Source organism: Peromyscus eremicus, chromosome 4 (assembly GCF_949786415.1).
Source record: "Peromyscus eremicus chromosome 4, PerEre_H2_v1, whole genome shotgun sequence".
Classification (NCBI taxonomy): domain Eukaryota; kingdom Metazoa; phylum Chordata; class Mammalia; order Rodentia; family Cricetidae; genus Peromyscus; species Peromyscus eremicus.
Window position 1 is genome coordinate 6,090,715 of NC_081419.1, and position 24,736 is coordinate 6,115,450.

General features: G+C 49.7%; 1 protein-coding gene across 1 annotated transcript in view; it reads left to right on the forward strand.

Moving 5' to 3' along the window:
• The window catches only part of Nup214 (nucleoporin 214), an 84,843-nt gene extending 67,708 nt beyond the window's left edge, over positions 1 to 17,135 (forward strand). Inside the window, 5 exon segments of the mRNA XM_059260039.1 lie at positions 8,043 to 8,195; positions 12,585 to 12,756; positions 15,695 to 15,834; positions 16,528 to 16,552; positions 16,885 to 17,135. Of these exon segments, the coding sequence (XP_059116022.1) occupies positions 8,043 to 8,195; positions 12,585 to 12,756; positions 15,695 to 15,834; positions 16,528 to 16,552; positions 16,885 to 16,918 (524 nt within the window). The 3' untranslated portion in view covers positions 16,919 to 17,135.
• The last annotated feature ends 7,601 nt before the right edge of the window (positions 17,136 to 24,736 follow it).

The window sequence follows — 24,736 nt, forward strand, 5'->3', positions numbered from 1 at the left end:
GGCCTGCCAGGGTGTGTTTGAGCTCCACCCACATTGCTCTGCTTGGTTTTCATTCTTGTCTTAATGAGGTGGCCTCTGCAGTCTGAGAGAACAGCAGAGCTGCAGAGAGCCGAGTGTGGTGGGCTGCTGCTCCCTTCTCCCGAGGCCCAGCCGACTGTCTCCTGTGCTGAGGTTGCGGGAAGGCAGCGTGGGCAGACAGCAGCCCGGAGCAGCCCCACCGTGCTTCCGCTTGCCTGGCTCGCGGACGCGGAAGTGCGCGGGCAGTTGGCTCCAGCCTGCATGTTTCTCATCACTTACCTCTGCTGCCTTTCCCCTGAAGCTGAACCTGCTAGTCCTTTGTTCTCCTGCTAATCCTCTGGTTGTGCGTTGATCTGTCTGTCACAGTTGGAAGTGTAAGATGGTATATGCTGCTGCTGCTGCTGCGGCTAGGATTGATAGCAAGGTGGGTTCCTGTCATTCATCCCCGCCTTAATGCGCTCCATTGGGTTGTACAAGATGTCAGTGAGTCCTGCACTTGTATCCTCTGGCTGTTCTCATAATTTTCAGGCCTGTGGAATTAAGAACAATGTTTGCTGTCTCAGTTTTGCTCTCTGGCTGTATAGATCAAGGACTGGTTATTCTGATGTCTCTGCTCTGCAAAGGTGGCCTGATTGCTGTCAGGGCATTTCCCTCCTCAGTCACCAGGCCACTCCAGGAGGGACTTAGAACCTAGACTGAAGAGATCTCAGAAATCATGTTTTCAAAACCTGTTTGGCAGGCAGACAACAGAATCCTGATAAGCAAAACAAAAACAGGGGCATGCCAAGACGGGCTGAGAACCTGATGTAATGGACAGCTTTGACTGCCTGTCTGCAGCACTGATGGGCTCTGTGTAGCAAATGCTGTAAAAGCATGGTCCTTTCAGATCAAATCAAGAAAACAGCAGATGTGGAGTTCAGCTCACATACATGTAACATGCCAAACACAGCACTTGGCACATAGTCACTTGGTGTGCTGGTTAGAAATTGGGGTGGATCCCAGATGTAGGTCATCATCTGTGAAGCCTGTGTTACCAGCCAGTTTTGTCAATGGCTTAGATATGTCCTATCCCTGTAAAAATTGGCCTCGGACACCCTAGCTTCTGCTTGTCAGCTGGCCTTCCCCAAAGGTCAGTGTGAGCTGGTGTGCACTAGCTCCTGAGAGTCAGCCTTGCACACCCCTCCCCACACCCACTTCTGAAGTCAGGCGGGGGGAGTGTCACCCCAGTAGGAATGAGAGAGCACTGCACTCCAGGGCTCTCCTGTCTGTGGGTCCTCAGTACCACACACTAGTGGTCTTAATGATTTTTTTATGGTTTGATAGTGAGGAGACCTGGAACTTCTTAGACCCTATGACCAGGTAAGTGCAGGCTAAGGGAGAGGCAGGAACCGTAGAGGAGCTGGACTGTGTTACAGAGAAGGGCGTTGTCCTTCTTTGTGTAGCCTCGGTGACTGTCCTTCTCTGTGGTGACTCCGGCACCCGATGCTTGTGAGTACTGCTGCTTTCCTGGGCGGAATCCTCTGCACCTCTCATCTAGGTCCTTTTCCAGTGCTTTATCTCCATTGCTGGGGCCACGTGGGGGGTGTGTGTGTGTCCATGTGTCCCCAGTCACCTGGTTTGTGGAAGGGGTCTGCACACGACCTCCTCCCGCCTCCAGTCTTCTTAGCCATGGTCAGGAAATCCACCTCAAATCAAATATATTTTTTTTTTAAAGATTTATTTATTTATTATGTATACAGCATATATGACCGCAGGTCAGAAGAGGGCACCAGATCTCATTATAGATGGTTGTGAGCCACCATGTGGTTGCTGGGAATTGAACTCAGGACCTCTGGAAGAGCAGTCAGTGCTCTTAACCTCTGAGCCACCTCTCCAGCCCCAAATCAAATATTTTTAAGCTACTTTTATTTTGCCATAGTTCCTCTGCTGAACCCTTTTGCAGTTTCCTACCAGCTGGAGGATAGAATCCAAGTTCACTTCAGCCTGGAGTCCAGGCTGCATGAAAACTGTGGCCATGACCAAGAAAGACACTGCAGCCAAAAGCTGATATGTTCCCTTGTGAGAAGTCTCTCATCCCCAGAGACTCCACCAAAGACAGGCTGTTAACTCTGGTCATTTGAAACTCAGCACCCTGTGTGTACATTGTCACCCAGAAGGACCTGTTACCCCGCTAAGTCTCATGCTGACATGGAGTTAGCTTTATCCTCTACGTGCTTTTTCTCTTCAGGGACCTGAAGGGTATTTGTGTTAAAATGGGGGAGTCATTTGTTTGAAGCCTGCAGAAGGCTCCTTCCATGGCTCTTCCTCTGGAAGCTACTCTGGAGTGGAACCTGGGTGAGAGCCCTCCAAGTGCATCAGACCTCTGTTCTGTGACCTCAGACCTTGATGTTGGATGTTCTTGGTGATTTTGCCAAGTACAGAATTGAAGGGGACCTGTACGAGGCTGCAGGAAGGCAGCCCTGAGCAGGTGCCAACTTTCCCTGTCTTTTTATCCAAAGGATTAGTCCTTGGTTAGCTCCACAGAGAGTATTTTCTGACTGGCTGATCCTGTAGAAGTAAAGACTCTTCTACAATGAAACACACTTCATCCACCAGTACATTTAGTTTGCATGTTTTTGTTTGGTTGGTTGGTTTTTGGTTTTTGGTTGATAGGGTTTCTCTGTGTAGTTTTAGAGCCTGTCCTGGATCTCGCTCTGTAGACCAGGCTGGCCTCGAACTCACAGAAATCCGCCTGGCTCTGTCTCCTGAGTGCTGGGATTAAAGACGTGCACCACCACTGCCTGTAGTTAGCATGTTGTGTTGTGTTGGCTCATGCCTTTAATCCCAAAGACAAGAGGATCTCTGAGTTCAAGGCCAGCCAGGTCTAAGAGCAAGTCCTAGGCCAGTCAGGGCCACACTGTGAGACCCTGTCTTAAAATTAAATAAATAAAAGATAGGCCAGTTAGTTAGCACTGAGGGTAAAGGCACAAGCCACCAAGCCCAACATCCTGAGTTTGATACCCGGAACCCACATGGTAGGGAGAAGGAAATAACCAGTATTTCTGTGCCATGGCTCAAGAATGCCTACACACGTGCATACACAGAAAGCCAGTAAATTAAGCTGCCGACTACTAATGTGGAGCCGTTAGGAGAGAACCAAGAAACATTGTTGGCCACAGAAATGTGAGGCACAGATAGTCCGGTGCCCCATTCCAGAGCAATGGGGTTGAATGGTGTCATCCTTACCTCCTGCACCTGCTCTGTGTTGACTGTGATGAGAGGTAGCTACAGGTGAAAGAAGAGCAGGGAGTCTTTGCAGTTTTTCAGAGCCTCTACAGTCAGAATTGTTGTCCTGGGTGGTGTCAGGGAACGCTGACCTAGGGTAGCTGAGTCCTTGGTTGAAGTCACAGAGCTATCCAGTACTTAGTCTAGGCCTCGCAGCAAACCTCAGTCTGTTCCACTATAATGGAGGACAAAAGGATCTTTATGTGAAAATGTATATACTGATGGGTATCATATGATGTCTATGTATGTATATAGCATGTGCATGTAACTGGAAGTTTCTCCGGTCCTGCCTGGCCCTGTGGTCGAGAAGAATCTCTCCCACCACTTGGTCCCAAGTAAATATACAGAGGCTTATATTACTTACAAACTGTATGGCCTATGGCTCAGGATTAATCTATATGTTGCCAAATGGCTGCGGTGTTACCAGTCTGCTGGCATGTGGCTCCTTCGCAGCGGGCTGACGTCTCCTCCCACTCTCCTTTCTTCTCCCATCTCTTCAGTTTGAATGTCCCGCCTAACCGCATTCTGCCTCCCCATTGGCCAAACAGCTTTATTTATCAACCAATCAGAGCAACACATATTCACAGCATACAGAAAGACATCCCACAGCACTTCCCCTCTTCTGTCTAATCAGAAAGGAAGGTTTTAACTTTGACATAGTCAAATTACATATAATAAAACAGTTATCAAGCAAGGATTACAGTTACAGTATCTAGTCTATTTGTACTTGGCAAAATTAAAGAAAACATTTTATCACCTATCCTATATTGGTGAGTCCAAAGTTTCATATCTATCTTTTATCACAACTAAGGAAAATTATAACTATCTAGTCTTCTACTACATCGAAGACCCCAGAAGGATACAATATTACCTAAGTAAACAGGAAGTACATTGCAAGCAACTTCCATAATTCTAGAAATGACGGAAACATCTGGCTGCCTGGACAGTCATCCAAAGTTCCTCTATAACATTGGGGCATCTGTTTTCAGTCTACAGGCCTAGAGTCTCTGGCATAGCTTTCAGTGAAGCAGGAAATTCTAAGGGCTTTTCCGCCTATTCTGGCAAAGTTTGTCAGTTGCTTCTCCCCATGACCTGTAGTATGTCTGGCAGTTTCTTCTGCAAAGCAGGAACCTGAAGAACCATCTCATCTTGCAGAGTTCAGTGGTCACCTTCCTATGGGTCCTGCATGTCCAGTTTATACAACATATTGTCAAGCAATCGAGGCAAGGGCACTTTTTTGCCCAGTGGCTACCTTTTGCCACCAAAAAAACAAACTCCATAACAACTTTCTTCAATGCCCATTATCCTCTTTGAAGTAATTGGTGCTGCCAGGATTAGACGTGTCTCACTGTCCATAAAAGTCTAAGTTCTTATAACATTTTAAATACCATATTCTGTAGGTCTTTGAAGTGTTTGAAGATTACCTACCTAATTGATATATACCTTTGTATATCTAAAAATCTTACCTAACATGACTGTAAGTTTGATTATCATGGATGACTATTGATCTGAGTTTCTTAATTATATTTTACAATTTTAAAGGAATTGCATAAACATAATACCTTAAACAAGAATAGAAATATACATACAGTATAACAAAATTAACTTTAAGTTTGTATCAATAAACTAAAATCCATAGCAATGTAAAACATTTCAAACAAGTTGTTGATCTTTAAAAATATTCAGTAACCTACCCTTCATCCTATCATACCTATATCCCCTTTTCTTCTTTAGAAAGAGATTACATTTATAATCAACCTCCTTTAAATAAAACTAAACATTTATAAACAATATTTTGGGAAGTTGGGTATAGCTTCTTATACTACTTCCTACTGGTTGGGGGCGCTGGCAATCTTATGAAGATCCTGAGAAAATTAAGAATTATAGTTAAATCTTGGCTGTAGTAGTCTGTGAGGCTGTATCGACTTTTCAGGGGGTCTTGGTTGATCAAACCGTATTAGCCTGGAAGCAATCCGTAGGTTCTCATCTTCTGTGGAAACAAAAGCAGAACCTCTTTTCCAAAGCAACATACCCTTAGACACGAATTTTGAAATCAAGATACCTTTAAAATATACATATTGGTTTAACTTGGTAGTTCCTACAATCAAATGTCTCTCTGCAGTTAAAAACCCCAAAAACAATGTAATAATGTGCAGTATTCAGATTCTTCGTGTAATTTCCATCGTTGTGTGGCTTAACTTTCATATTATACTTATTGTCTCTTTAAAGACTGTATTTTTTAAAACTATTTGTTTCTTTATATAACTGTCTATATTCTTTTTCCTCTCTCTTTCAAGACTCTGTACATTTTTACACACACTGTACACTGTTTTATTCCATATGAATCTGTCTTATTGTGAATCTGTAATCATTTTTTACCATTGATTTAAACTGCAGTATGGCTAGGACTGAAGCAGCAGCCCTAGCTGCTGGCTCTGCCCACCTCAGCTTCCCAACATGGCAGAGGTACATTTACCGCCAGCTCTGGGATCCATGCTCACCATCAAGTCTGGGAAGCTGTGGGCCTATGCCTCCATCCAGCAGCATGTAGCCCAGAAACTTTTTTTTTTTTGTCTGTATTAGCAAAAGTTAAATCCACTGTGCTTCCTTGGCTTGGAGACACCTTTGTGTACCACGGCAGGAATCCGCCATGCTGTAGGGCATGCCCACAGGCCGCAAACCCGTCATACTGTAGCTCAAGTCCGCAGGCCGCAGCACCGCTTTATCGCGGCTTGCCTGAGAGATGCAACTAGGAATCTGTTTTTAGCTCCATTTTTAGAATATTTTTTAAAACTTTCCCAGCTTTTGGGTAGAAATTCTTGCTACCACATTGGTCACCATGCACATGTGTACATCTATGTGTATATGTCTACACATATGTTAACATTCAAGGAAAAATGTCTTCTTAAACATTTACCATTCCTTAATGGGGAAAACATTTAAAAAATCCTTCTAGCTTTAAAAAAAGAAACTGTGCACACCATTACCCATAGTTCCCTGCTGTTCAGTAGAACCCCAGAACAACAGCTACCTCTTTGTGTGTGTGTGTGTGTGTGTGTGCGTGCGCGTGCGCACGCGCGCGCAGCAGCAGCCCGGGAGTGCAGGCTAGAGGACAGTTTTCAAGAGTTGATTCTTCTACCATGTGGGTCCCAAGGATCAAATTCAGGTTGTAAGGCATGGCAGCAGGTACCTTTACCCACCAGGCCATCTAGCCGGCTTTACCAATTGACCTTTCCCACGTCCCTGCTTCTGCAGCCTCTGGTAGCCACCATCCTGCTCTCATCTACTGTGGGATCCACCTGTTAAGACCCCACAAATGCAGTCCTGAGGCAGTTGGCTCTCAGATGAGTTTGTTGCACTTAACTGGGTCTCCATGTTCATCCATGTTGATGCAAACAACTGGATTTTATCCTTTTCGTGGCTAAATAGATTGTATACTCTTTCCTTCATCAATTCCTCAGTTGATGGGCGCTTGGGTTGTTTTCATTTCTTAGCTGCTGTGAACAGAGCTGCAATTATGCCTGTCTGTGAGACTGGCTTCATTTGACAAAGATTCTTAAAGAGAGAAAAGGATGAAGGTTTCGGGGTGTCCTCTAACACTATCCCGTTAAAGTCTTTGTGTTTCACTTTTCCTGTGGTCACATTTCACTTCGAGGAGAGCCCTAATCTTGTCCTTGAAATTGCTGTTTGAAGTTTTATGTTGCTGGTACTACTTGGGTCAGGAGATTAAAGCTGGAGTAGGCTCCTGAAATAACAAGTAAAGGGATGCACTGCCCTAGAGAGAGTCAGAGGTGGCCTTCCCTCAACGTCTGAGGGAAGAGCCTAGTGCCCAGAGCACAGCCATCTGTGGCGCCCACCGTAAGGAGCTAGCGTGGGCTCTAGCCGTCTTGCTCTGGGGATCCGACATGCTCGGCCCTCGTGGCTATGCTTTGGTGGTACCTAGAAATTGGAGAGGACTGTATGCCTAGGATGAGACCACTCCCCCCAGCTTAGCTCACGAGCACCTCAGTAGATGACAAGAGACCTAACAAGCTGTGGGTTTGGGTGGGCCAACCCTTCCAGCAGCTCAGCTTTGAAAGTGACTGTCAGTGTACCCCACCTCCTCGCGTCACCTGCACCTGGGCCCGGGCCTGGGCACATTTGTATTTTTGCTTGGTGACATGCTCAACTCTGTTAGGCATGTGGCCGTCACCAGTTTGGGCGAGGATTGAAGCTTGGGTCTTGGCAGTACTCCCTTCCCCGTGTCAAGGCAGCTGCCCCTGCCTGGTCACGGTTGTGACAGAATAGTCATCAAACCCTGTGAGGACACTGGCTTCTTCCTGACTCCTCACTCCCGTCGGGTCAGAGAGCAGGGCAGGACCCTGCACAGCTCAGACAACAGCCCAGCACGCTGGCAGCCCCCGTGCTGGGCCAGACTCTCGGCCTTGGAGTCTTCTAGTTTGCCATGAGAGACAAAGACGAGGCCTTGTCCAGAAGGAGGCAAGCAACTTGACTGGGACCCATCTTTAGTGGGTGGGCCAAGACCTCTAGGAACCCTGCTGTGGGGCTCTGTTGCCCTTTCTCCTTGTAGAGCTATGCCAGGAGGTCCTGAGCCCGAGTGCCGGTATTTCAGACTCATTATACAAACCCCTAGATGCTGGGCTGCACCATGGTTCCAGTCTTCCAGACACTCACCGGATGTGTCTCCCTCTGCCATCTGAGAAGGAGGTGACACTGCCCTCCTCTTCCGACGCCCTCACGCCTGTTTTTTGTCCCTTTAGACACCTCTAATCTGTTTGGGAACAGTGGCGCTAAGACGTTCGGAACGTTCGGCAGCTCGTCCTTCGGGGACCAGAGGCCTGCTGGCACTTTCAGCTCTGGCGGTGGAAGCGTAGCATCCCAAGGCTTTGGATTTTCCACTCCAAATAAAACAGGTACCCCACAAGTATGACCCATGCTCATCTGTGTGTGTGCGTTCGTGTGCTCACACACGTACATGCACTTGAGAGCTTGTGTAAGATAGACCTCTGGGAGGTCCTGGGTGCTTATCTCAAGGGAAGGGATTGCAGTAAGGAGGAAGTTGATTTGTTCTCCAGGTTATTTGTGTATTTATTGAGCATCTACTGCATTTCTAACACATAAGACATACTTTAAAAAGAGAGGAGCCAGCAGTGGTGACTCGCATCTTTAATCCCAGCACGGCAGAGGCAGAGGCAGGCGGTGGCGGTTCTCTGTGAGTTCCAGGCCAGCCAGGGCTACATAGTGAGACCCTGTCTACAAAAATAAAACAACATTTTTCTTTCACAAACAGGAGGTATATAGTATGGCACTTAAAAGAATTTAATCTCCTCATGGAAGACTTAACAAAATATTTAATAATTGTTGAAAAACCAATTAATTCAACATGGCAGTACATGCCTGTAACCCCAGCATTTGGAAGGCAGGGGGAGACAGATCTCTGAGTTTGAGGCCAGCTTGGTCTACATAGTGAGACCCTTCCTCAGAAGAAGAAGAGAACAGTAAGGGAACCCAGCAGGAGGAGATAACCCAGAAAGCGTTCACTGTGGAGCCTCCTGAAGCACAGGTTCCCCCAGTGCGAAAAGCTTGGACCCTCGTCCTCAGGGCACCTCTCCCTTTGCCAAGTCACTGTCTGGGGCTTTGGTTTGAGTTTGGTCTTTTGAGATGATATCTCCCTAAACAAGCAAAGCTCATGATCCTCCAGCCTCAGCTGCCTGGGGACTGGGATCATGGGTCTGTGCCACTCTTTTTAAACTTTTACTTGAAATACACATCTGTAGCCAGTTGGTGGTGGCACACGCCTTTTAATCCCAGCACTCGGGAGGCAGAGGTAGATGGATCTCTTGAGTTCAAGGCCAGCCTGGTCTACAGAGTGAGTTCCAGGACAGCCAGAACTACACAGAGAAACCTTGTCTCAAAAAAAAAAAAAAAAAAAAATACAAACATATATATACCTCTATAAACTTTTTAAAATATTTTTACACATTTTTTTCATAAGGGTCCTAAAAGAGCAGTATGCATTAATATGAAGTGTGCTATGTAATATTTACTTATTTTATGTATGTGGCTGTTTTGCCTACATGTTTGTCTGTACACCATGTGCATGCCTGGTGCTCTTAGAGGTTAGAAGATGGTATTGTATTCCCTGAAACTGGGTTGTAAGCTGTTACATGGGTGCTGGGAATCGAACCCAGGAACTGGAAGAGCAGCCACTGCTCTTAACTACTGAGCCATCTCTCGTGCCCCATAAAGCATGTTGCTCATTTCTGTCACCTGCCTGTCTGAGGTCTGTAGCTACCTGCAGTGCTGGTCCTGCTGGTGGGAGACTGGAATAAGATTCTCAGGAGGGGGCAGGGATGGTGCTTGCTGAGAGAAGCCTCTCTAGTGCACCCTCCCCTGGGGGGTCGGAGAGATGGAATGTTTTGACTAGGCCCCTGTCCTGTCGGAGGAGGTGACGCTGATCTTAGAGTGGCTGGCACAGATTAGAAGGTGACCCTGAAATGCACTGACTTGTAGCTGTGTGCTGTGTCTGTTTTCTAAGACCTTAGCTTGGCAGCTTGGTCCTGGTATCTTTCCCCTAGATTTTAAAAAAGGGACTAGAAACACACACACACACACACACAGACACACACACACACACACACACACACACAGATACACACACACACACAGATACACACACACACACACACACACACACACACAGACGACACCAGTTTCAAAACGGAAAAACCACAAAGCTTTGCTCTGATTGAAAGGACGAGTATATGGGGCTGATGCTACCGGTGTCTCGGTCGTCAGCATAGCCTGTGTGGTGACTTTCTCAAAAACCAAGGGGGGTGACTCCTGAGCAGGGGCCTCCCAACACAGCTAAAGTTGCCCAAATCTGAGCAGCATTACTGTGTAACCATCCAGCCTTTTCCATGTCTCAGGCGCCCGCCCGGTGTTCCTTCCTTCTTCTGTTGTCTGGTGTGTGGCTCTGTGCTCCCAACTGTGTCCCAGCTGGTGCTACCTGAGAGCAGGACGGTTTGGGTCTCTGTCCTAGAGAAAATATACCTTCCACCTTAAAAATTCGTTCTCCTCATTCTGAATTTTCTGTTTGGTGAGCACCCAGAGTGAGGACTCTGATGGGCAGTTTACCTTCTGTTGTACACACGGGTGCCGTCTAAGTGTCTGCTCTCCCTTTAGTGAAACTGCATCAGAACTATTGCTAGAGGCCACCAAGGACAGGACAGGAGATCTGAACCTGACGGTGGCCTCCCTCCAGCAGCCCTGGGTCTACACCTGTTTCATTGTCAGTTATGAAGCAGTGTGACAGAGAGGAAGCGGGGACACATGACAGGTCCATGAGAGGTTCCAATCCCAGCTCTGCCATCTGCCCGTGCTGAAGTTAGATGAAAACAGTCTGAGAACTCAGTGTCCCACTGGAGGAAGGGGCCAGGCTATCAAGGAAAGGACGGGAGCTGCCGGGAAGCAGCTGCCACCACACCTGAAGCTCAGAGACCGTAGTGTGCGCCAGTAAATCTGCTTCTTGGTGGGTAGCTAGCTCAGACACGCGGCTGTCTGCAGCCGACTCCTCCTCCTGCTTGGAGTGAGCTGCCTGTCCCCTGAACTAAGGCGAGAGCAGCCAATCTATTTCATTTAGTAGACCCAGGTCTGTTTTAGCTGTGTGTATGTGAGTGAGTGTCTATCTGTCTGTCTGCCTGCCTGCCTGCCTCTGTCTGTTTACTCTTCTACCTGCTCCTTTCCAGGTTACTTTCTGTATCACTATAACCTCTCATTTTTCACTCACATTCCAGCAGGAAGTCTAACACTACTGAGTCCGAGGTGCTAGATGAAACCGTATCTGTCTAGGAAGGAGATGCAGTTAGACCCATGACCAGTCTTAAATAATTAAAATGCAATGGGTTAGCACTTTGTTTCCGTTCTGTTCATGTTTATAGTCCTCCAGGCTCGGTAGCACAGCTTGGAATTTCACTCCAGGTTTTAAAATACAGAATGGTGACCCAAACATGAGCCATGGCAAACGTATCTCCTCACTTGTGCAGCCCCTCTGAAAGATAGACATAGAATTCAGTCACAGGTACCAGCCAGCATGCTCACTTGACCGCCTTCGTGCCCTATATTCGATCTCTCCTGATCCGGGTGCCAGAGGAGGTCCGGTGATTACAGTAAAGCCAGATCTGTCTCTTGGACACTAGATTGCTTGCAGTAATAACGACCCTGCCTCCTTAGTCTGATCATATCTGTGGTGGTCTGGGGCCCCCATTACTCCCTTTAGCACATAGTTCAAAGCCAACATGTATTTTAGATGAATGAGGAAGGAGTGCCCCACCCCCAGTAAAGAGCCTAGCGTCTCTATCCGGCTCTACATATCCTCTTAATCTCAGAACTAGAGCAGTATCTTGGAGGTTTGGAGACACCTCAGGAGCAGGGATTGACTCACACATGGTCCTCCCCACCAGTCAGAGGAGGCTGCCTGGTGCTTAACCTGACCCGGTTCTATTGTCTCGGCATGTCTCCTCACACCTCCACCCTGCTGCCTGTTGTGACCTGGAGTCATAATCTGGAGTCCTGAGCTGGGCACTCAGGCCATCCTCACAGCTGACTTAACACCTGGTTAAATTCACACCATAGCCTTCCTCAAAGTGGAGAGTCAGCATGCTTTATAGGGATGCTACAGAAAGAAAGCACTTGAAAACCGTCCCCTGTACCTCACGTCAGGGACACCGCAATAGGTGTGCGGCCACCTGGCTGTAAATAAGTAAAATGCATGTGGCTAAGCGCCAGCCTGCATCCCCTGCTTCTGCTGTGACCCAGTTTATGGGTTCTGCCAGGAGAGGGACTTGGAGCCTCCAGTTTGATTAGTTGGGTCTCCCTGAAGCCGGGAGCCTGGTCTGTGTGGTAATAAATAATAAATCCTGTGACTGCTATGTTGGGACACCAGCTTTGGGGATGGAGTTTCTTTGAGGAATCCCAGACATCATGGGGCTGGAAAGGAACCCGGGGTGGGCTCACCAAGCTCGAGAGCTGGGGGGTGGTTTGCTCTCACAGGACTTCCTACAAGTTCCATGTGCCTCAGGAAGGCAGCAGGCGCTCAGATCTTAGTGCTGCAGACCGCTCGCTTCAGGGGAGGCAGTGCGGCTGAGGGATAGAGGTTGGGGAGTTGTGCTTCTTGGGTTCTGGTGTTGGAGTTACTGACGGCATATCCCCTCTCTCCTCTTTTGATTTGGTTTCCGGCTGCTCGATGCCTTCTCTTCCTGTCTCCTTTTCTCCCCTGTTCTGTTTGCCTCTGTTTTGCTCAGGTGGCTTCGGTGCTGCTCCAGTGTTTGGCAGCCCTCCTACTTTTGGGGGATCCCCTGGGTTTGGAGGGGTGCCAGCATTCGGTTCAGCCCCAGCCTTTACAAGCCCTCTGGGCTCGACGGGAGGCAAAGTGTTCGGAGAGGGTACTGCGGCTGCCAGCACAGGAGGATTCGGGTAAGCTGCAGGCGGGACCTGGGGAAGAAACGACAGACTTGTGGCAGCCCCTTCGAAGCACTGGGGCCTGGAATTCTTACATTCTCCACACCAGACGGAGACCTGGAGGCTTTGCATTGAAGTAGGAAAAAAAGATGCTAGAAGGTTCCTTTTTGCACTAGGATAAGACTCATTGTAAGTAGATTCTTAAACATGTGGGCGGCTGTTGGCCACATTGCTGGCTGCCAATGCAGGTCATTGATACCTTGTTCTCTGATCGGGTTTGGCTGTAGCCAGGCTTATGGCTCAGGTGGCCCTTGTGTTAGAAAGTCCTGCAGAAAGAGCCCTCACCACATCTTCCTCTTAGGATTGTTCTCTTGAGATGCCTGTCAGCCTTTACAAATAACTCCTGTGTCCCCTGCTCCAGCCCGACCCAGAACTGGGTGACCTCCACACTGCTGCTGTCCTCCTGGCTGTCCTCCTGTCCTGCACACAGCCTCCTCCTCAGAAAATGCCATGGCAGGGATTTGCTTCTAGGCCCTAGAATTTTAGTCTGGTTGCCAAAACCCCGAGGAAAGAAATAGCCTTTGCTAGACCATTAATGTCTCAACTTAATGTGTGTGGTGATGGCTACAAAATCCCTCCTTTGAAAGAAAGGCTGCCGCCTAAAACGGCCCGGACATGCTCTCACCCTTGGTGTTCAGCTCAGAGCCGAAGGTTAGAAGTAACATGGGTGTTTATCCTGAAAATAAAGCATGCTTTACCAAACTTTGCTCCACAGAGGGGTGCTAGACTGCTCAAGGAGAGTATACAAGTGAATGGCATTCCTTAAATTTCTGTGAAGCCTAAGGGACCTTGGACATTTCCCCTTGGGAAACTCCAAGAACACAATTAAAGGGAACCTTCAGAAGAGAGTTCAGAACCTCCCTTAAGCCTGTGTTTTCCACAGGTCTGGATGGACTCCCATCTATATCCACTGGGAGTCTTGAGGCTCTGTGTATTTACTTCAAAGCAGCTATCAGCTTTATTATTAGAGAAACCTCCTCTGGGGTTTTAAGTGTCGCTCAGTGGTAGAGACTTGCTGAGCATGCTCACAGTTGTGAATGTCCAGCACCACCTTCAAAGAGCTAGCTTCTTCCATATGGGCAGCATATGCATATTCAGGAGACTGAGGAAGGAAGGTTGTGGAATCTGAGGCCAGCGTAGGCTACATAGCAAGACCCTGTCCCAAAATAGTAATAGTGAAGAGATAGAAGCCGGGCTGGGGAGATGGTTCAGTCAGTAAGTACTGGCCAGAAAGGCAGAGGACCTGAGTTCAGTCCCCACCACCACCATCAGCTGAGCATGCAGGCAACTTGTGATTCCTGCATGAAGAGGTCCATTTCTGGGGCTTGCCAACACACTGAATCACAGCTCCAGTGAAATCCTGTCTCAAAAATCAAAGTGGCTAGCTCCCAAAGCATGACACTTGAGGCTGATCCCCACACCCAGGAAGTTGGAGAGTGTCTGGAATATCTTAGGAATCATGACTGGCTGGCACATTTCCTAGGGCTAGTAAGCACCAATGCAGACATTAAATCCCTGGAAAGAAGCCACTGATCTGCCTCGTCCCTGGTGCCATCCTAACTCTGACCCTGACAAAGAGCTGAGGTCACCCTCAAGTAGGAATACAGGACTGGAAACTGCTGGGTCCCCTTTGTAATGTAGGCATTTACCCAGGTCCTGGCTCTTCTTCCAAGACACTAACTTTGCCCTGCCCACCTTCTCTAGGAGGCCCCCACTGAACCCCTCAGTGATTTTAGTTATATCCTCAACCCCATTTGCTGGACCAAATCTGGAGGGAGAACCCTTGAGTGAGGATTGTCCTATGTGAGGTAACAGAGGAAAGAAAATGATGTTGTTTCTACATTGTTTTGTGTATTTATTTATTTTTATGAAACAAACAAAATTTTGAGTGAAATAACTTGAAAATTGTCCACACACACACACAAAGTGTGAACAGATGACCACCTGTGTGTATAGAATACCCTTTACCATTCATTAAAAGCAAATAGGCCAGTGATAGGGCTTCGTTAGGAAAAGCACTTGCCATGGAACTGATGCCTCAAACCCAGGATAAAAGGAAAGACCCTACTCTCCAAAGTTGTCCCTGACCACCACCACACTGTATCACTAGCATGCCTTGCATGCCAGCATACACACATGCACATTACACACATCCATACACAAATTCTTTTTAAAAAGCAAGTAGAGGGTTGGCATGTAGTTCGATGGTAGAGCACTTGCTGAGGTTTAGGAAGCCTTGGCTAGGTTCATGTCCCATACCTTATAAACCGGGGTGGGGTGGGGTGATAAATGTCCCAGTACTGAGAGATGGAAATAAGAAGGTCACAGGGCATGGTGGCACAAGCCTTTAATCCCAGAGACAGGAGACTCTCTCAGTACAAGGCCAGCCTGGTCTACATAGCAAATTCCAGAACAACTAGGACTACATAAAGAGATCCTGTATCGGGAAAAAAAAAAAAAAAGTTCAAGGTCATCCTTGGCAACATAGCAAATTCAAGGCCAGCCTGGGATGCCTGAGAACCTGTCTCGGGAAAAGAAGCCATGACAGAATCAAGGCCAGGGATGAACTGGGCAGGAAAATGGGGCAGAACAGGGGGAGAAGAAATGAAAACTCACTTAATGGCCTGAACGTGAAGGGTGTCAGGAGAGGAGCAAGAAGCACAGTGTGTGTGGTTCTTAGTGGCTAAGAAGTGCTGCCCCAGCTGGGGTCGATTTCCCACTAATCCTGAGGTCTTCCTTCCCGGAGCCAAGCGGGAGGCTTACTCTGGGCTGGAGCCTGTTTTCTCTGAGAGTCTTTTGGCTCAGTCCAAGACCGGTGACAGTGAGTGAAGTATGTCTGTGGCACAGGGACCCAGGGCCACATTAACCCTGTCCGTTTCTCACTGGAACCCAGGTTCGGGAGCAGCAGCAATACTGCGTCCTTCGGTACCCTCGCCAGTCAGAACGCGCCCACCTTCGGGTCCTTGTCCCAGCAGACCTCAGGCTTCGGGACCCAGAACAGTGGTTTCTCTGGGTTTGGATCAGGCACAGGAGGTAAACAGCTGTGTTCTTTGAAAGAACAGGTGTTCCTGGACACTCAGCTCAGTGTCTCAAAAGCTGAAATGGCTGAAAAAGACAAGGTTCTTTAATTAGACTGGCAGCCCCGTGCCATTTCTGACCAAAGAAATGACTGAGTTCATTTTCTTTCTCTCAGGGTTTGAGAACCCAGAGAATGGCAGCCTTACAAGGCTTTGGACTCAAAGGCAGGGTGGAGGAACCTTCTTGTCTTGTGTCTGTACAGCACTCTGCATCTTCAGGAGCAGATCGAGAGGTCCTGTGTGGTCCTCACACACAGAACTCAGCAGAACTGTGGTTTTCACAAACGAAGAAAAGGCTGCAGGGCTAACGGATGCCCAGAACCCGTGTGGCATCTGAGGCAGACCTAGAGTGTCTGCTTCTCCGGGCTAGAAAGGAAAGGAAACAGATGGGTAGCAATAAAAACAAAGACAGCTCTGTTTTCATAAAATGATACGGGGCGGCTGGGCACAGACCTTCCACCTGCAGCCCGAGCTGGGGACCCCTAAAATAGTGAGGCAACCCCTCTCCTCCCAGTACAGCTGAGCGGAGTGTGCCTTCAGCCGCCGTGTAGACAGGGTTGGGGAAGGCTGTCCTGGGACCAAACAGGAAGGAGCCTGCCTGGCTGCAGGCCCTGGGCTGTGCTGTAACCTCCTCCTTTCTGTTTTCCAGCATTCACCTTCGGATCATCTAACGCGTAAGTAGTTGTCTCCTGTGTTGAGTCTGACTTAACTCCTGCTGGACTTGTGTGCTCTACCGTTTCCTGTTTTCAGAGCTGTGCCGAAGTGCCAGGTTGAGCAGCAGGTGTCGGGTTTGGGGCTGTTGGCCGGCTGGAAGTTATGAAAAAGATGAGTGGCCTTCCGGGAAGCAGGGCTGGGAAACACTTGCCTCACTTCCCTGGTCATGCCCCAGGGCAGCCCACCGCCACCAGCTCCAGGCCTGACCCAGGCTTGTGTGTTGATCCTCTGCACTTCCTTCATCCAGAGCAAGTGCAGCTGCAGCCCCAGCTGACTCGGGCCCTTCCTGCAGGTCTGTCCAGGGCTTCGGTGGCTGGAGAAGCTGAGCCGGTGTCAGCGTTCTGCTTCCTGTGACCACAGTGCACGTCCTCCAGAGCACACAGGAGCAAGCTGCCAGGTGAACGTGCTCGTGAAAACGCACACCCACGAAGGAACATTGGAGACCAAAGCGCGGCAATGCCTAACTGCCTGTCCGCTCCTTTCAGATTTCACATCGGGTTTTTTATTTCTATTTTTCTCTGCTATTAAAGTGTTTGGGCTGGTTCTGTACAGAATGTCTGTTATTCAGGTCACAGTCAGAGAAGTTTTTATGGCTCGGAGAAACCAAGCCAGTGGACTCTGCCAAGTGTCGTCCAGGTAGAGCCCTCCACATGGGAAAGGCAGCATGTGGCCAACACCTTCAGAAGCTCCACCTTAGTGTCTGTGCCACGTGTCCTTTGGCTTCTATGTCAGGCTCCTCTGAGGGCCACTGTGCGGTTGGGAAGAGGCTTAGAGACTCCCTCCCACAGTATCAGTCGTTCCAGAAACAGAAGTGACACCTTCTTGTCACAGCTAGTTATGAGGCAGGTATGGTGAGCAGACCAGGGGCACAGCAGCTGAGCTGCCCGTACTTGCCACCCTGTCTGCTCCTGGGTGCTGTGAGTTCGCTGTGTTTCTTATGAATGGAGAGGCGGTGTGTGAGGCAGTCTTCATACCCAGCATGTTGCAGAGACTTAAGAGTCGTGAGGACAGCACCAGCAGGACGATGCAGGCTTGGAAAGTGTTTACCAGGTGAACTGTACCATTCGGTTTCAGTGACATGCTGCTTTCTCTGGGTGCATTATCCTTGAGAGCCTGGCATGTTCTGCTCCTCAGGCTATGAACTCATTGACAGGTGCTACCAAAGCCTCCCCTCTGGAGAGACGGTCTTGTCCTCTTCCAGGCCCACAACATGGTAGTGCTTTGTTCTGGGTCAAGGGCAGAGGGGAAGAACTGTGGTCTGGGGTTTGACATACTGGGAAAGTGTTTTGTAACGCCCTAACGTCATGGCGTGGCCAGTGGGAGTGTGGTTCTACTGGCTTGTGTGTCCTCTACATCACTCTGCTCAGGTGGTCCCTTCTCGTCTCAGCCTTGGCCTCAGACAGGGAGTTCTTTGAGCCTCTGTCCTTACTCGGTAGGAGGACATCAGGGATGGACCCTCACTGGTGTGCTCAGTGGTTTCCTGCCATCTCCAGAAGAACCTACCTCAGTGTCCCCTGCTGGGTTCTAGCAACCCTTTCCTAACCAGCCATCATCAGAGCCAAGACCCAGGATTAGGTACAGTGTCCATGGGGACTGTCACCCGTTCTCTGTGGTTTGTGACCACAGACTTGTCTGGATGCTCCGCTGATTAGGGGGCTCTGCCTCTTATGAGGAGCTGGGGCCTTTTGTTCCTTTGGGAATCGCAGAGCCAGTCACCACTGGAGGCCCCTCTGCCCTGAAACAGGCTGCCCCTCCCTTGCTTGTTAATTTGCACACCAGGGTCTCTGCAGACCGAGGGGACTCTAGGTCTCCCCACCTTCTCTCTCTGAGACAGTGTCTCACCATGTAGTCCTGGCTGGCCTCAAACTCGGTGATCCGTCAGTTTCAGACTCCTAGCACTGGGATTACAGACTTTCTGGTTTTGATGGGGAAAGCTCAGGGATGAGGACCCCGGAACTGGGTGATGGAGTAAGGAACCAGTTTTGTTTGAAGAGGAAGACTGTGAGGTCCTGTGCTCCGGATTAAAATCAAGGAGTTAATGAACTGAGGAAAATCACCTGAGCGGATGTCGCACTCCTCTGTTAGGCATGGAGCTGTTACACAGGACTGAGTGACCGGCAGAGAAGAGGTGGCAGTGAGGGTGTGCTGGCATTTTCTGCTCTCAGGAGGCTTCGCCGAGAGCCAGGGGTCGGGCAACTCAGCCACTTGTATGGTCAGATTCTTTTCTCTTTAAAGCAGGTGCCCAGAGAAAGCTTAATATTAAACTCATGTCTCTTACTGACAGTTCCAGAAAGATGCCATGAACTCACCAAACACCACAGCCATGGGAGTTAGGCTGTCGGAGGGCCGGCTGACCACACCTGCCCTTACACCCTGCCTGTTGAAGCCAGACTGGCGGACCCACAGCGCCTTTGCCACATCAGAGCCTCATCGAGGAAGAGTTTGGAGTACAGGCTGTGCTGCATTTGCAGTGCCCCCCATCAAGCCCTGCGTGCTTGGTTGGGGGAGGCCTGCTGATGAAGGGGCAGAGGTCATTATCTGCCCCCTAAACTGAGAATCTGTGGGACCAAATTCAACGCCACACAAGACCCTGTACCCAGGAATGGCAGTCACTGCCACTGAGTTCTGGCTTTGTACAAGTGCTCTCAGGTACCATCGCTTGGGTCCAACCATCTGCTAGGGAGGCTCAGGGCTGCATTGATCTGCATGGTCCAAATCCTTCCTGCAGTGCTGGAGACCTGATCTAGAAACATCTGTGGAGGAGCAAAAGCAGCAGACAAGCAGCGGGACACCCAGGGACACTACCCAGGGCAGGGTAGTGCAAAAGGAACTTCAGGCCCAGGCATTAACTCGTGTGCAGGGAAGGAGCCGCTGGGTTTCTGGGAGTCTATCCCTGAGAAAACAACACTTGGCTTCTACCTCTAAGTGACCAACTTTAGCACTAATTTCATTTTACATATGGAAAAGCAAGAACACGACCGAGAACTTAGGAGACCCACGCGCTGTCTTCTCCCCACTTTCTCAAGTGCCATGAAGGACAGCTAGGTGAGACAACTTCCTTCAGGGCCCATGTGGCAGCTGTGGTCCATCCCTGGAGTATGACCCCCACAGCATCTCCTGGACCAGGCAAGAACCCCTGTGCATTCCCAGCTCAGCGTGCTGGGCTTCAGGGCACATGGGATGTTGCTGAGTTGCTGACTTGACCCTGCTACCTACCACTGTAATCCACCCCAAAAAAGGAGCTCCAGGGCTCAGACCCCAGCAGCACATTCCTCCTGTGCTGCTGTTGGACAGGGAGTGGTGCGGTGTTATCCGGTGAGCACAGCTGATACGGCCTTCTGGCGAGCTGGCACATACCAACTCAATGGAGGCTTACTGTGGAGAATTTGAGGTCAAGGGTTTAGGCTGAACGAGCTGCTATTTATAAAGAGGGGCCTGTGGGGAACAGAAGGACAGATGACTGGCTCGGGTGGGTGGGGATCAACAGGGTAACATGCCAGAGCAGAACAGAACCAGTCTCCCAGTTACGTGACCCTCTGTTAGGAGCTTTCCTATCGCAACTAGAGTCCCCTCGGTCTGCAGAGACCCTGGTGTGCAAATTAACAAGCAAGGGAGGGGCAGCCTGTTTCAGGGCAGAGGGGCCTCCAGTGGTGACTGGCTCTGCGATTCCCAAAGGACCAAAAGGCCCCAGCTCCTCATAAGAGGCAGAGCCCCTAATCAGTGGAGCATCCAGACAAGTCTGTGGTCACAAACCACAGAGAACGGGTGACAGTCCCCATGGACACTGTACCTAATCCTGGGTCTTGGCTCTGATGATGGCTGGTTAGGAAAGGGTTGCTAGAACCCAGCAGGGGACACTGAGGTAGGTTCTTCTGGAGATGACAGGAAACCACTGAGCACACCAGTGAGGGTCCATCCCTGATGTCCTCCTACCGAGTAAGGACAGAGGCTCAAAGAACTCCCTGTCTGAGGCCAAGGCTGAGACGAGAAGGGACCACCTGAGCAGACTGATGTAGAGGACACACAAGCCAGTAGAACCACACTCCCACTGGCCACGCCATGACGTTAGGGCGTTACAAAACACTTTCCCAGTATGTCAAACCCCAGACCACAGTTCTTCCCCTCTGCCCTTGACCCAGAACAAAGCACTACCATGTTGTGGGCCTGGAAGAGGACAAGACCGTCTCTCCAGAGGGGAGGCTTTGGTAGCACCTGTCAATGAGTTCATAGCCTGAGGAGCAGAACATGCCAGGCTCTCAAGGATAATGCACCCAGAGAAAGCAGCGTGTCACTGAAACCGAATCATACAGGCAAGGCCACCTGGCGAAGATGTCAAGCCTACACCGTCCCAGAGGCTCAAGCGGGCACAGGTTTGCTATGCATGGCCTCTGATGGAAGCAGCTGGTGCCACAGCAGCTGGCTCCACAGCACGGTCAAGTCCACCCTTCCTTTGCTGTCTCTCGCTTTGGTTTGGACTTTTTGGAAGCCTGTTTAGGCTGCAGCTGCCACTTTATCCCCTTTCCACTTATAAATAGAAGCCATCCACACTGAAGCCTTGGCCGGAGATGCTCAGCATTGTTTGGGGGTCCAGGGTTGGCAGCAGCAGAGTCTGCGCAAGGTCTGGGGACTAGAAGGCCGGAGCCCAGCTACGTCTCAGGCCTGCTCCTGTCCTGCTCCACCATGGGGCCCTTCTGGTCTTAAGAGTCCGGGATCAAAGATGCAGCTAGCGTCCTGACCTCTACATGCGTTAGTGTTCCATCTGGTTTGAAGGGACCTTGAGTGTCCGTGACCCTCTTTCCAGGCCCTGTGACATGTTCTCTCCCTTCCCTGTCCCCCCTCTTGCCTCATCATGGATGGCTCCAAAGGCTGGTCTACACTGTCAGCTCCCCTCCCATTTCAGACCCACTCCATCAGTCATCCTAAAGGTCTCGATGTAGGAGCTTTCAGCCTCTCCTAAAAGCCCCTCAGGCCGCCTTCCCAGCCCTGTCCTGTGCCCTAGTGATATGAGGCACACTGTGTTCTACTCTGCGACCTTGGTTATTTGATTTATTCACCTACTGTCTCCTTGAAGCCCTGACCCTAGAGGTTAGCCCTATGGGGGCAGAAACATCCTGGCCTTATCTGTCCCTAGTTCCTAGCAGTCTGAACAGAGCAGAAAGCTAGGAGCAACTGGACAGCCATATCCCTGTAGGTGCCTCTGGGTTGAAGCATCTTAAGATAGTCTAGTGACCCTGGGGCAGCCAGCCCTGCTCTGCCTTGGTGGGGGGGGGGGGGGAGGGTTCACCTTCAGGAAGATGGGAGCTCTCTGGGTAGAGCAGCCAGCTTGGTGTGAGACTGCTAGAACCACGGATTTCACCCACCATATGTCTCTGTCTTCCCTGGAAAAACCCAGGATGGGACAAACCACTCCCGCCCCTGCCGTGGACACACAACACAGCTGCAAAACCTTTACCTCACCCCGAAGTCAACCAGCTCTCGTCAGGAATGAGGTTGCTGTCTCCAAGGGAGGGACAGGCCTTGATTTGCCTTCCTCACTCTTTCTAGCCCAGGAAGGTTCAAGGCTAGCCCCAGGACAGGATCTTTGCATCCTGTCCAGCCTGCGGGTCTCAGTCCCTGCAGGACAGAAGAGGGTCTGCTAGGTCACCAACACCCTCTCCCTCCGGTCCTACTGCAGCTGCAGCTAGCCAGGACTGGCTTCTCAAGCTGCCGGAGCATCATGATCATCACCAGCAAAAGTCACATCTTGAGCTCTTGGTTTTTACATTGCTTTCATTCTTTAGGGAGATGGTACTGTAATGATGCTGCAGAGACCTCCAAGAGAATGTTCTGCAGTGCAGCCAGCATCCTGCACTCCCACAGATCCCAAGGATCCCCTGAGCTGCAGGGAGCCCTGCGTCTCTTCCCACCAGGGTTTAGGTCCTTTCCAACATGCTGACCACTCACTGTGGTCTTCAAGGGTCTTCTCATGTTGGGCCACTCTGAAAACAGAATTAACTACCCTGAGACATTTAAGCCAAGTGGTGTCAGCCTCTGTGTAACTGTCTTCTTTAGACAGTGGGACCCTCAGCCATCATTCACACGTGTTTATGAGTGCACCATGTTTCCCTGCGTAGCCCCCAGCAGTCTACTATGAGAAGGTGTACAATATGCAGAGGGGCGGGTCTGGACCAACTAGCCACAAACCTGTCCTTTTCTCTTTAGTGAGTTGCTAGCTGCAGAATGTTCATGGAGGGGTTCTCAGCAGAGATGGGGCTAGCCCACCAAAGAACCAAAGTTTAGGATTTTTTTGAAGACCATGCTGTCCAACTCCTTACATACAGAAGGGAATCAGCACGAAGATGGTCTGTGTAAGTCTAGCATGGCTCAAACTAGCAACAGTAGGCAGGCCCCAGCCTGAATGGAACCTCTCTGTGTGACATTGGCCAGGCCATTTAAGTTCCCTGAACCCCACTTCCATCACTTACCAAAGGGGCCACAGTCACACCTAAAAGAAAGGATGAGAAGGCTTGTAGCACGGATACTGTTGCTAACAGCGATAGCGTTTGCTGCCAGCCTGAGCAAGGCAAAGTCCCCACTCTGGTCCATTGCTATTCCTGTGCAGGATGATGCCTGGACTCAGCAGGTGGCTACAGTCGAGGCATTGTAAGGAGATGTGAGTCACAGAACTGCAGAGCAGGCTAGTCGGCCACTCAGAGGTAGTCTCGCAGGGACCTTGCTTCAGCAGGGCTCTGTTGTCCATCTCTGAAGGATGAGAGGAAGCAGGGACACATGGTCCATCTTGACTCTTGTGGGTCTACAAGAAGTTGGTCTCTGCCATGAAGACCAGCGAAGAGGGCTGGGGGTGTGGCTCCCCTGGGAGAGGACTTTCCTAGCATGTACAAAGCCTGGGTTCCATACCCAGCACTACATACCAGTTGTGGTAGCACAAACGTGAAGTACGAGATTGTCCTTGGCTCTATAGCAGTTTGAGGCTAGTCTGGAGTACATTAGACCCTGTCCTCACTGTGGAGCTCAGCCCTGTTGAGATGGTGTCCTCTGCAATGAAGGTCCCTTCCCAATGGCTCAGCTTGCTCATAAAGGGCATTCGGTACCCCCAGTGACCATCTGGAAGGAGAAAGGACCCCAGGTCTGCCTGACGGGTAACTCAGAGCAGGAGAGTAACTTGTCCTTGTAGAGTCGGTATAAGCTAGAAGTTTATTTAACTTCCAATTGGATCCTTTTAAAAAAAAAAATTCAAGTTTTTCCTCTAATCCCTGGTGATTTGGTTAAGACAAAAACTGTTTGTTTGTTTTTCTCAATTTTTATAGACAGTCTCTTTCTTATTGTGTGCCTAGCCTTGACCTCAGATCCTCGACCTTTCAAGTGCTGGGATGACAGGTATGTTTTTGTTTGTTTGTTTGTTTTTTGAGACAGGGTTTCCCTGTGTAGCCCTGACTGTTCTGGAACTCTCTGTAGACCAGGCTGGCCTCAAACTCAGAGATCCACCTGCCTCTTGCTCCTGAATGTTGGGATTAAAGGCGTGTGCCACCACCACCCAGCTACCTAGGTTATTTCTAATTTGACTTTCCTCTGGAAAATCCAGGAGATACTGGTCCATAAACTCCTTAAGTGAGCTGAGCTGTGTTCTCCCTTTTCCAGCAAGATGGATTGGTGGGAGGCTGGTCTGCCCTCTTGACTGAGAAAACCAAAATCTATTCCGTTGTTAGGATAGTTGACCTCAGATATCAAAGGAAGGTGACCCAAGAGTGTTCTGTGGTATTTTGTTCTGACAAATCTTGTCTGGAGATGAGAGAAGCAGAGCAGCAGCCCCTGAGACTTCTTACCTCTACGAATCCTCAGACTGAATGGGCCTGAGATCCTGTCTCCACCTCCCAATTGTGCTGGGATTAAAGGCATGAGCCTCCCAAGTGCTGTACCACCACCGCCTGGCCTCTGTGGTTAACTAGTGGCCAGCTCAGCCCTCAGATCTCCAGGCAAGCTGTATTTGTCAGAACACAAACAAAATATCACATAACACAAGAGGGAAGGGGTGACGCTGGGACCCAACAGAGAAAGGGGGTGACCCTGGGACCCAAGAGGGAAGGGGGTGACCCTGGGACCCAACAGGGAAAGGGGGAGCCCTACAGTTGCCAAGGTTATACAGC